The 13,121-nt window shown below is 41.2% G+C and overlaps 2 protein-coding genes across 2 annotated transcripts in view; one reads left to right on the top strand and one right to left on the bottom strand.

The window, feature by feature from the left end:
- Nucleotides 1–5,085: 5,085 nt before the first annotated feature.
- ythdf3 (YTH N6-methyladenosine RNA binding protein F3) lies at nucleotides 5,086–11,465 on the bottom strand. The gene is made up of 5 exons (XM_020599961.1): nucleotides 11,012–11,465; nucleotides 10,589–10,613; nucleotides 10,158–10,237; nucleotides 8,234–9,892; nucleotides 5,086–6,072 (listed from the first exon to the last, which is right to left on the bottom strand). The coding sequence occupies exons 1-5, from the start codon at nucleotides 11,033–11,035 to the stop codon at nucleotides 6,049–6,051; spliced, it is 1,812 nt and encodes a 603-aa protein (XP_020455617.1). The 5' UTR covers nucleotides 11,036–11,465; the 3' UTR covers nucleotides 5,086–6,048.
- Nucleotides 11,333–13,121, top strand: part of abhd10b (abhydrolase domain containing 10, depalmitoylase b) — a 6,473-nt gene continuing 4,684 nt past the window's right edge. The window contains exon 1 of the mRNA XM_020599984.1: nucleotides 11,333–11,394. Coding sequence (XP_020455640.1) covers nucleotides 11,333–11,394 — 62 coding nt within the window. The remainder of the gene's footprint in view (nucleotides 11,395–13,121) is intronic.

The raw sequence follows: 13,121 nt of genomic DNA, 5'->3' as shown, positions 1-13,121 counted from the left end.
CAGACGGTGACTCCCAGGGCTCCAGGCCTCAACAGCCAGCATGTCGTATTTCATTCCTGAGCACCTTTTTCATTTCAAATGCATTACATTTTAGATTTTTTTTCCCCCCTTCTACAATACCCCCTGTGATGCAAAACCTTGGCTTGAACACACCATCCCAGCACAGGACACACTCCAACATTTGAATTCAATAAGCAACCTGGCCACAGTCGGTGCGTCTCCAGTCATCTTCTCCACAGTATAATAGAGGCTGCATTCCAGTTATGAAGTATAGATGTGGTACCAAAGGAGTTGATGCAGTGCTTTCTCTCATTCCCTCAGTTCATATATTTTACTCATCTGTGCCATAAATTAAAGATTTATATTTATGAGGCCTGGTGCTGGGTGTAGCCAAGTTCCCTAACAGGACAATGTAGAATAATAACCTTAAGGAAATTAGTGAATAAAAACTATAGCAGGTGTCCTCTAGGCCTGCTTGTACCTTACTCTAATGTTTTTCATTAGTTTATCTTTAAAGAAAGTCAAGTGGGCATTTAAGGGGTCTAGTGGGGATTTTTCAGCCTCTGCTGCTCTTCTGTCCTCTGTGACTCCCCCAGCTTGATGGAAATGTAGTACTAAACCACAGGAGTGCTCCTTTAATTTGAAGTTTGGTTGTTTTCGAGCTTACTTTCTATTTGCTTATAGTTTCAAAGGATTGTGCATACTGTGTCAAAGTGTGAAGTAAATGTTATTGTGCACAGTTTTACTACTACTTCTCACTAACTCTTATAGTTGAGGACTATAGTGAAACAAAATAGGTGTTAAAGAGCCTAAATTCTCTTAGTGGTGTTAGGGAATGAACAGTACATGTGCTTTAACCATATCCAAAGAGAGAGAGAGGCATATAGAAATGTTAACAGGTGCCTCCCTGTGGGTAGGAGACAATAGCACCATGCAGATCTATAAAGTTAAAAATGTCATTTCCTTGATAATTATTTGCACTAGTCATGATCTGTATACAAAGCCAATATGGAAAAAAATATTGGATGCAAGCCACTCATTTATCTTTTAATATATACAGTATAGGTCGTTTTCAGCTTAGATCTAGATCTGGTCAGCCATTTTGAATGTTATCAATCCATTAAATGGTCATTATTAATTTTTCTTACACCCCTAATTATGCTTCAGAAGGGGCAAACTGTACCTACCAGTAAACCAGAAGATGTATATCATTTATACATGTTATACAAATATAGAGAGGCAGTTGGGCTGGATGGGTGGGACAACAGATCAGCTATGTTACCGTTTCAAAGTGATAGTCAATATTGTTATTTTAGTAAGTACTTATTTTAACCCAACCATGATCTTTATCTAAACCTAAGTACTTTTTGTTGCCTAAACAGGATACATTGTGTTTGTTATTGTAACCATGGCGATGAAGGTCTGGCGCATGACAACGGCCTACTGAGATACGTAGGAGGTGGAGAAGGGCTGTACTAACTCACATCTATGCCAAACTTGTAACGGCCCTCTAATGGGGTGATAACATTCAAAGAGGGTGCCATATAATTGTGTTCAGCAAAAAGCTCAGCCTCCACCTTCAGTTCATACATAATGATATAACCATAGCAACCAAGAACCCTTGAAAAAGAGCTGGAAGAAAACTTAGACATTACTGTCAAAACCCTTTTTTTCCCAAATGAAAAATAAAACATGATTATTTTACCTTGAATCATCAGTATAGGACTCAGCTGACAGTTCTGCCACATTTGTTACTGTTGATGCATTAACATTTCAGTTATTTTGCTCACCTTTCACTGGCAGCATCATACAATGCTAATGAGAAAAACAGAAATATACCATATATTCAGAATGATTTCTGGTTCCTCTGATGAACTGAGTGCCAGTTTATGTAGTCATCAATAGGATTAATGTTCTGCGAGAACATACTGAGTGACGTGTTGTGGCCCCAGAGTATGAAAACCTTCAAAAACACTGAGAAAGTGCCAACCCTGAGACTTGCCCTAACCTTGCCTTGAGCCATGTGTTGATGAGTCTTCAGTGTGACTGAAACTTCAAAGGCATTTCAGCTTACTAAGCAGACGCTGCTCCTTCTCTCTCATCTTCACACGACTGAATCCTTCTGCAAGAAGGACACGTTGAAGGTTTGAAAAATGAAAGGTTTGCTTGGCACTTTCTTGGAGCAGCTCTGACCACTGTGGCTTGGGAGTCACATTAACTGCTGGTAACATTAAAGTCCAGTTACTTTGAGCCCTAAATTATAAGAACATGACAAACATTGAACCAGAATGAAAGAAGCTTGTAGTTCATATTTTCCTGTGTGCTTCTTTCACAGAATAGTAAATAGATTTGAGACTATATGTTATCATCCTGCACTTTTCACCAGTTCAGGGAGCAAGGTAAAATCAACATCACATCAGAGGTCTCTAATTAATTCATTGTTTTGCCTATTTGAGAATTTCTACATCTCAGCACCATCATACACAACCAGTAATTGTGAGGGCATTGTGAAGCGAATAAATAGCAAGTTCCTTACTCAGTTTGCCTGTTGTGTTCGCCTACAAACGGAGGCAGGAAGAATGAGGTCTTTTCAAAAGCTGCCTGCAAAAACCTCATGGATGTACAAATTAACACACAGAGAAGAGAAGTTGCCATCCAAAGCCTCCAATGTTATAATTATAGCTCTTTCTTCCTCCTTGACAAACATAAAGGGGGATTTTTTTTCACTCCCTGCTCACATCCTCTATCCCCCTCTCTTCTCTGCTTCTCACTGCACAGCTTGGCGAGCAGGCATTAATTGCTCCAAAAAGCTGTGGAAGCACAAGTAATACTCATCCTGGTATAGTTGTGTCTGTATGAGCTGGAGAGCTTGAGAAGAAAGAGGGCTTATCTGCATACAGGAAAGGATTTGTGGAGCTGAGGACATTTGAAAAAACATGATATGGTGGCGCACTCTGGTGGTCAGGAAGTGAAAATAAATGTATACAGAGATTATGAACAAAAACATAAACCTGCAAATAAAACCATGGCATTTGCTTTTGATATATGTCAAGTTAAGTTATTTATATATTACATTTAAAAACAGGAAATGTTGACCAAAGTGCTTTAAAAACAAAAGAGATCACTAAACAACTTGACAATTAGAAACCAAATAAAACACATGGAAAATACTATAAAACAAAACATAAAAGAGAGAATAAGAGATTCAATAAAAGCATAAAATATCTGAAAAATAATCAAAAGGTTAAGGAAAGGTGGGTCTTAAAAATATCAGTGGAGGGGGGGAAATCTAATGGCGAGTATCAAACTGGGCCAACAATAAACTATGCTGTCACAATTTGAATTTGACTGTGTGCGTGAAATACAGAGTAATTGATCAGCAGAGCTGAGTGGTTGTAGGTGGAACAGAGGATGAGGACTTGCATCATCCTAAGTGCATAAAATCACTTGCATGATATTTATTGTGTACAGCAGCATTTGGAAGTGCTAGGAAACAAAGAGTGGGGAGAAGGAGCTTCCATGTTACTTGTTGATGTTGGAGCTGTGTTGTTTGATGGCAACTCATTAGTATTAGTGTCTATTTAAAGGCCGGGCAGTTAATGTGGAAGTACTGGTAAGTGAATCCTGGTGGTAAGGCTACCATTTGGATCACACTTTGTTCTATAAACTCTGACATCATGTAGACATCAGCGCTTTATACAACAGCCTAGTGTAATGGCTGCAATCGCTTCTTACAGGACGCTGCATCTAAATGTAAAATGGAATTGTTGTCAGGTTTGTAGCAGCCAGGAGACTGTCACTTTCAAGTTTCTCAAACAATTTCTAATCATTTCTTGCGCTATGGTATCAAAGTTTCCCCCCACTGGTCTGTGCAGTAGCCATGCACGAGTGGTACATGCAGTACATCTCAATGTTTGTTAGAGCACACTCCAAGTCTGACATCTTGATGGTGGTTGAAACTGAGCCTTGTCAAACCAGACAAGCTTATTCACTCACTGAACTGAGATACAGAGGTATCATATGCTAAATGTACTTAAAGGATTGTAAATAAATGTTATCATTATGCAGGATGTCCTCTTAAAATTAAAAACCATTATTTGCGACCATCCAAACATGATTTTTTGTTGCTACTCAGCGAGCTCGGGTCTCTTTTGTGAAGCTAACCCCCTTGGCTCCCACGCTGTAGCAGAAAGTTCCTAAACTGTCCATCTTGATTGCAGCTTCAGGTCACAGCCTCCTGCCCTCGTTGTCTGCTCTTGTTCACAGTCCAGGTGAGATGCAGATCATCTTAAATATGTTTTATAGGATTGTATGTCACACATACTGTAATGACAAAAACTTAAACTTCTGTATATTATATGTAAAAGTGAAATATAGATTCTATGATTAAAATATTGAAATTTTGTGACCTCTTGGTCTGAAAATAAACTACAGTGTCAAATATATGTACTGTAGTTAATTAGCACAATAACTGCCACTTAAATGTAGTGGAGTAGTAATATAAAGTGACAAATTTAAAATACTCAAGTACAACTACCACCAGTGGACCTGGGGGCAACTGTGGTTCAGTGGGTAGAGCAGTCATCTCCCAACCGGAGGGCCTCAGGTTTGAATCTCGGTGCTTGCAGTGCACGTGTCGAAGTGTCCTTGGGCAAGATGCTGAATCCCCAAGTTGCCCCCGCTGGTTAGAGCCATCGGTTGAGTTGGCACCGCAGATGGCTGCCTCGGTTCTGTACCAGAAACAAATTCCTTGTGTGTAACATACCTGGCCAAATAAAGGCGATTAAACTACCTACAGCATTTGACTGGTGTTAATAGTCCTTTTTATGTTGGTAGTGCTGCCTCCCACATTGCAGACATAGATGTGACATCATCTACAAGACTAATTTAGCATGCGCCTCCTGGTACTAATATACTTTACACCAATTGTCCACACTATTTTGAAATGCAAAGCAAATGTGATACTGTATATACAGTACACATTTGGAGCCACTGATACTGATGATATGAATACTGTGGTACTGTAATATGAAGCACTGAAGTAATACATTAAAAAGGTAAAACTATGAGAAATACACAACAGCATTTGCGCTAAACATGGGTAATTTTTATTTAGTTAGTGAGTTATCTAGAGGAGAAAACTGCAGTTTGATGTCTAGCTGTTTTGAGGGAACCCCAGTCAAGCTGAGCACAAGAGGGTTCTCCCAAAACTACTATGAGTTGTTGAGGACAGACAGTCTCACTGAACCTGAGGTACGGTAGAGTACATCAATGTCAGAGCAAAGACAATCACCCACAAGGCCCAAGCAGAACACTGCTAGTTCTACCAAGGCAGCAGGTTTCTCCTCATACAAATGCACTTCAGAATGACATTATCACAAGACAGAAGAAAAACAAACATGTGCACTAGCTGGCGCTCGCCTGCCTGCTGCATAATTTAATCTTTTGGTACACAGAAACCGATGCAGAAATGACGGGAACAGGTAGAGGGAGGACACATCTTATGATTGCCATGTGATTGTGGCTGTTTCCCACTTCAATCATCAATCACCCATAGCCTCTGTCTGAGGAGGACCAGATGGATGAATGTAGATTCAAGTACAATATCAATTTATATCAATTCATCTTTAATTCTCTTTAGGAGCTGATGAAGCTCACCAATACTCCAAACATTTGAGTCATTAAAAAGAAATTAGAAACAAGTCCGGTGAAATCTTCGGTCAGTCAGTTAGTTGCTCACAAACAAAATCAAAGAGAAAGAACAACAGTTAAGAGGGTTAAGGGTACTGGTAGAGGCTGCTTAGAAGGACTGAAAATGCTTTAAAGACAGTTTTCAAAAGTAGGTGTAATAGTGAAACAGGAACATAGGGTTTGATGCACCGGTCAAGTGATACAAATGAGTCCATTTACTGTCATGTTCAAGTGTTCAGATACATTGTCATCTTCAGTGGAAAGATTGTGAGAGCCTTTCCTCCTTGTGGTTAGGCAAATTTTTAGTTAAGGTCCTACATCATTAGTGTTGCAGTTCTAGCAGAGCTCGCTCGAAGGTTACTGTTTGTTTCTATTGCGTTCCTGGAAAGAGAAAAAACAGGAGTTGTTTAGAGTTAGAATACCCAAGGCAGAGAGAAAAGAGAGTATTCTTTGTAAGAAAGACAGAGAAAGCCTCAAGTGTGTACTAAGCAAAATGTTCAGCTCTATTTACACTTAAGGAATGAGACTACAGCCACTACAATCAGTCATAATAATTCTGATTTGGCCATGGATAATCACAAGCCTGACACCATGCACACTCAAAAAACATGAGTAATCACAATGCACCTAAAATAAATTATTATTTTTAATTCTAGGGTGTGTCATGGATCACATGAAAAGAGGACTGCTGCTAATCAGCAAATTTCTCACTAAAGCTGTAAAAGTGCAGGTAAAATCCTCAAAAAAAAAAAACAAGGAAGTCAAAATAACCCAGCGTTCTTCGCTGGCTGTCACAGATTAGACTTTCAGGCTGACTCTGTACCATTTTTCAGTGAAAACAGTTTCCTCTTTGAGGAGTAGGTGTCCATGTCAGTGGTCTGAGAAGTGTCCTATGACAGGTCTCTGAGCACAGAAACCTGTGTAAAATTCTGTCTTAACAAAACCTTTTACCTCAGCAAGTCATAACAGTTTAAATTTGATCACATACACCTGAGAATTATAACTAATTCTAATCCTGGCAAAGCAACTGAATGACAGAAACTGAATACCAACTAATCTATTTCTCATAAAATGGGCAGACAAAAAGTGTTTATAGTTTCTTTGTTCAATCTTCTATCTGCTTTTCACATCATAAAACCTGGTGCCAAAATCACTTTTCTAGTGTGATACAACAGTAATGATTACAGCACACTGGCATTCTCCTGAATATGCCATGAATTACAGTATACAAGCTGACTTGTATGTATTACTTGCCAAATTAGTTACACCAATATAATCCTGCAACAACATTTAGATCCAGTGTTATTGTAATAAAAACACTTTGGGAGTGTGTTATAGTACAGGTAGCTGTGGTGATTTGACACTTGTCAACATTGGAGAAGGACAGGCCAAACAATAGTTAACAATTAACCTTGTCAGGTGAAGCAGGGTGAGGCCTCAGCCGGGCCGATCCTGACATGCAGGAGGTCAGGGCTACAAAGCAGCACCGTGCAACATCTGCACAACACAGGACGAAATGAGCTTTCAACTGACAGGTTGTTTTCAGAAGCCTGACAACACTGACTTGAAATATTTATGAGACAGTAACCCAGTGCATATTAACAAGGTTTGCAATGACGAGGCAATACAGTATCAATGGAGCACCAGCAGCGGGGGAGTGGGAGAAACAGAGGGAGTGGGTCTTGAGGGTTGTCTAAATGCAATTAGATTAGCATAGTGGTGAATCTGAGAATGGATGCAGCAGAGTGCTACCAATGACAACATGTTATTCACTCCTTGGCTGCTGTTCTTGCACTGCAGTAGCAACCCACAGAGTTTTTACTACTTAAGACTAACATGTACGGTACACCACCATTATTACCACTGCTACATTTTTTAGGTTCTCCTCCGAGGGTGCAGGCTTCCACAGTGTGGATGCAGACAAATATAATAATTGTGCATTTTATCATGTACTTTGCTAGGAAATGTTCAAATTCAGCTCTTGATAATATACAAGATAAACTGTGCCAACTTGGCACAGGGCAGCCACTTTATAGGCCGAGGGCTTGTATTCAAGGCTAATAAAGCATGAGGAGCCTGTGGAGAGCAGAGAGGCTTGGCATTCAGAGGGAGATCAGAGACTTCGTCTGCCTTTGTCTGAGAAAAGGAATGCCAGGAATGTGGGCTATTTCAGGAAACTTCTATGAATCTATAGTAACTCCATTTGGGCAGATCAACACAATCACGACAGCAAAAGTTTGCTGATGAGGAATCAAGGATTCCTGAACCTGCTGATGAGTAATGGTGGCATGTCAATTTGCTGACAGGCCTCTGGGAACTTCAATTTATGCCAGACCGTTCATTCAGCAACAGGATGTTACAACCTTCAGCTAAGAGCAGGTGAAGCAAGATCAGCTGATTACAGCCTGGCTACAGCACAAAGTACTACTTACTCAGTGGAAATTACCCTCCCTTTGAATTAAAGGGTAACTACAGTGATCTGTGCCATACATACCAGCAAGCTTTTTACAGATGACAGGGCTTTTATGTGTCTTTATCTCACCTTCCTCAGAGCCTCCTCCTCTTCCTGACGTTTCTCATAATGTGCAAAGTCATCAAAGATTGAGGTGGTATGCTTGTAAGTGGTGATAATTTTAAGCACTTGTTTGGCCTTCTCCAGAGGCACTTCTTGAGTGTCCCTGGAGTTGGTCACTGGCTTGTTGTCATTGTTTTCCAGCCGGATGTGTCGCAGCTGGTTGTTGGGCACGTCTTTGATGAAAACCCACTTCACCTCAAACTTGCCCTTCCACTTATCCTGAGACCAGACACCTGCATAGGCATTATAGTCCACTGGCGAGCGCATCTCGGCCACACCACAGAAGTGCCCACTACCGTTGACACTAAACAACAGGTACAGAGGCCCCTTGTTGCCCAGTGAGCGGTAGGCGCCATCCAGGCGCTTGTTGCCATGTTCTGTACTACACCAGATAGAGTACTTGATTGAGCGGTGGATGTCATCTTCTGAATAGCTCTTGATAATGAAAACACGTCCGTTTTTCAAGTTCCAGTCAAAGTCTTTGGGGTTGTAGTTGTTAAGTGCACGGAGTTTCTCCAGCATGGGATGCACTTCACCAGAGCAAGGGGAGGCACTGAGTGGGACTCCCCCACCCAGGCCGAAGCCCTCACCCCGGTTCCTAGGAGCCACCCAACGGTTGGGAGGCGGGCAAGGCTGCTGGGGTTGTTGATGGTGAAGAGGCTGTGGGGGACCGGGTTGAGAGGGGAGATGCAGGTGTGGAGGGCCAGGGGGCAGAGGCTGGGGTTGCTGGGGGGACTGAAGAGACTGGAGCTGAAAGGGCTGGTGTTGGTGCTGAGGCTGGTGTTGAGGCTGAGGGGGCAAAGGGTTCTGCAGTAAGGGCTGGGGCTGAGCTAGGAGAGGCTGCTGCACCAGAGGCTGCGGTGGCATCATAGTCTGAGCTAATGGGGACTTGTTCAGAGAGCCCTTATCATCCCAAGTACCAATGTTCATATTGTGCTTTATGGGGGGTGGGGGAATGGTGGCGCCTCCACCCATCCCCATATTGGCTTTGGGTTTGACCTTGGGCTGTGGCTTGGCCGGTTTCTTGGCAATGGCTGCCCAGGAGGCAGTTTTAGGTCCGGACGAGCTGACAGATGGAGGGAGGTTGTTGGCTACCATACTGCTCATACCTGCAGTGCCTCCTAAGGGTGAGCCCACAGTTTTGGTGACAGCTGCCACCATGTCTGTACCCAGTTTTAACCCTGTCATTCCCTGCTCGATGCTGCTCAGTACCGGCACCTTACTGAGCTGGGTGTCACTTCCAAAGCCTGCTTGTCCATCTGCGATGGCCCGACCCAGTGAACTGGGGGCATACCCATAGCTGTTGCTGTACACTGAGCTCTGTGTTGACTGTCCCTGAGAGACACTGGTACCCCAGGTGGAAAAGTCTGCATTACCAGGGAAGAAATTGAAGCCATGTTGGCTGAGGAAGGGAGGGGTGTTCCCCAGGGCACCTGGCTGGCTGAACACGCCATCAGGGATGAAGTGTGGCTCGCCGTTGCTCATCTGTCCATAGGTAGTTAGGTAGGGCATAGGAGGGTCTCCTGCTGTGGACCAAGCAGCCTCTCCCAGAGAGTAAGGGAAACCAATGGATGGAGCATAGTAGCTGGGCATGTAGGGGTCAGACATTGGAGGATAGCTGCTACTCTGTACAGAAAAGAGGGACATCAGTTAATGCACTGTGCAGAAACAATTAAGAAATCAGCAACATACTGTAGGGAGTTCAATCTAGGAACATCTCAAATCTTTAGAATAAACAAGAAAATCTCAAGCAAACTGGAACAACAGTAGTGATATGGTACATGGCTGACACCTCAAATATTCCATCCATCTGCCAACAGTATGAAGTTACAGGCCAAGTACTGTCCATAAGTACAAACTGTAACACTGAACAGATGACAGTGTGACATACCTGATTTGTCTGGCCGCTTAGGTAAGGCTCAAAATCATCATCATTCACGCCATCCTTTTGATGCATTGATCCGTTTTGCACTAAGGGTGGAAAGAGAGGACATTAAGTCATCACATATGTGATTCCCAACTAGATAAAACTCAAGTTGTCAGCTGAAAACATTTTTTTTCCTGGGTACATAGTAGTTAAATAGAAAACATGACAAGTGTAACGTAACATAACACACAATACATAAAGTTTATTTATATAGCATGTTTCTATATCAAGATTTCTGGCTGAGGAGTTCACTCAGGAAATTAAACTAAACACAATTAAGTCTGCATTAATTAAACTGCAGTTTAGGCTACAGTATCAGTAGATGCCCTGACAGCATGTTGGTTAATTTTAAATAAAACACCTGCACCATTTAAAAATTACTATTAGAAACATACCTTTATTTCCTTGTCCTTTAGGTCTCTGAAATAATGAGAAGCACAGGCGGAGGAGATGAGTCAGTTGTCAAATCAAGACAAACAAACAGAGTGCTGGTTATATCCTACATGAAAACCACAACCAGCAGTGTAATAACGTTGACCTCAGACTGAAGCCATCATCAGCCGCATGTTGCTTCCCGTCACTGACCGGATGTCAAACGCTCTGACATCCAGTAAACGGTGCCGCATTGGCAACCGGCTACAGCTCGACTTCGTCGGCAGTACAGTCGGCCTACATTACAACCAATAGCTATCTCACACCAAAGACTTTTTAGCCCGTTTGAGCCACATGCCAAGCCAGATCCAACTGTTGTCGGCAAAGTTTAATTTCGCCGCACGGCTAATTTAATGCTAGCGCCGTTCAGCTGCTAGTACACGAACCTGATCGACTGTGGTCGCAGACATCCTCCAGGAACCGAAACTGATAGCTGTTTGTGAGACTGTCCACGACTTCCCCCTGTACTTGGGTCCTTTCCTGGCTCGTCTCTCGGGTTGTCCAACCACTCTGTAACCGCTACAAGGCGACGTTTTCCTCCTGGTGTGCGCTCTCGATGGTCCGGTTCTTCTGACTCTTACAAGCCGTAGCTTTGTGTTCGTGGAGGAGGCGAAAATCGACGTGTACGGTCTTGCCACAGATGGTCGTAATCAGTCAATCTGAAACTGACTAGCGTCTAACTGGAATATCCCCTACCATATTCCACAATGGCGGACAGGCGCTTTACTCCCGCTTCCGCTCCGTTCCGCTGCTCCGTGACCTTCCGCCTGTGACGCTCCGAGTCATGTTACACGCACTGACACACGACAGCCACACAGGATCCCTGCCACCTTCATTTTAGTCTGTCCAGTCCAAGTTTAGACTTTTTACTGACATGTTACCCTAATAGGCTAATATCAAAATAATTATCTCTTCACAGGAGACCTGCCCCATGTAGTCTATGGGTGGACGCCTGAATTTGCATATGATTAAAATAAGATAGAAAACCTTCCATAAGCAGCGGTGAAAAGTCACTAATTACATTTACTCAAGTACTGAACCTAAGTACAGTTTTGAGGTATTTGTACTTGGGTACTTCCATTTAGCCTACTTCATATTTTGAATTCAGTACATTTCAGAGGCGCATACTGTGGGCTGTTGTAGGAATTATACTCCATTACATTTATTCAATAACTAGTAACTAATAAAACAAAATACTGTATAATCATAAAACTCTACTGGTTTCCATTGGGACATTCACGACAAGCTACCCAGTATATGTAAAGTTCTTCATATAAGGTAATGAAATTACTGCTTCATGTTTACCAGTTGTATAAATAGTTATAATATAGCCTACTTGTACTTTCATTGGGCCCTATATGAAGTAGCCTACAATGCTTGTGTACTTTTACCTAACTAAAATTTGGAATGTGGGCTTTGACTTTTACTTGTAACTGATTTTTACATTGTAATATTTCTACTTTTACTTAATTAAGTAAAGGAGTCAAGTACTTCTTCCACCACTGACTTGTAGCCTACTTTACCTGAATGTTTTTCATTTGCTAGTTTCTCCTACATTTCACTAATATAAAATATTATACCTTGCTACAGATTAAACATTTTAATAAAATATATGATGAAACTATACTAGAGGCATATGATGCACTATTATGGATAAATTACATAATAGTAAAATACATAGTACAATTAGCTCAACTTCACTAGCTGCAATAAGCTATTGAAATGATCCTTACACATTAAAACATCAGTATTAAAATCTAATAATATTATAGATAATACTCATAGGTGTCATTCTGAATACAGGACACTCATTTGTAAAAAGGTATTTGGGCAATGTTCCACTACTGCCAAAAATGTCAGAATGAAACACTCAAAATGAACTACAATGAAGAAAAACTACATTGAGTAAAGAGTATTTCATTTTGTGTTTACAAATAGATCCATTTGCTATTTTTTGCTTGTGATTGTCATTATGGGTCAGCTAATCACATGTTATTAATTTGTAGAAATTTAATTCAGTTTATTGGCTTTGGGACAAATCATAAATGAGAAAAACAATAGAGCAAAATGTAGCTATAATGCTTGCCAACTCCACAATAAATTCTGCATTTACAGTATTTAAGTATTGTACTCATGTACTGTTTGTACATTGGTGTTTCATTGCAGTTTTACATTTTATTCTACTTTTACTTTTTACTTCTACTTTTCTACTACTTTTACATTCATAGTGAATGACCTAGTCCTAGACAACAGCATACAAACGATATACTGTACACAGGCCTATATTATTAATACATAGCAGTGTGTTTTATTTCTTTTTAAATGCACAAATATGTAAATATGTATAAATAAAATTATAAATTGTGTTTTGATGCTTTAGCAGCATTGTTTAGTGAAACTTTCTTGCCAATAAAGCCCCTTTGAATTTGAATTTGAGAAAGGTTTCATAAGTTCCCATCTCTACTAAAGTTGTGAGAGTCATTTCTGCTACTCTCG

The sequence above is a fragment of the Monopterus albus genome, unplaced genomic scaffold, assembly GCF_001952655.1.
Source record: "Monopterus albus unplaced genomic scaffold, M_albus_1.0 scaffold44.1, whole genome shotgun sequence".
Classification (NCBI taxonomy): domain Eukaryota; kingdom Metazoa; phylum Chordata; class Actinopteri; order Synbranchiformes; family Synbranchidae; genus Monopterus; species Monopterus albus.
This window is presented reverse-complemented; position numbering and strand designations above follow the sequence as displayed.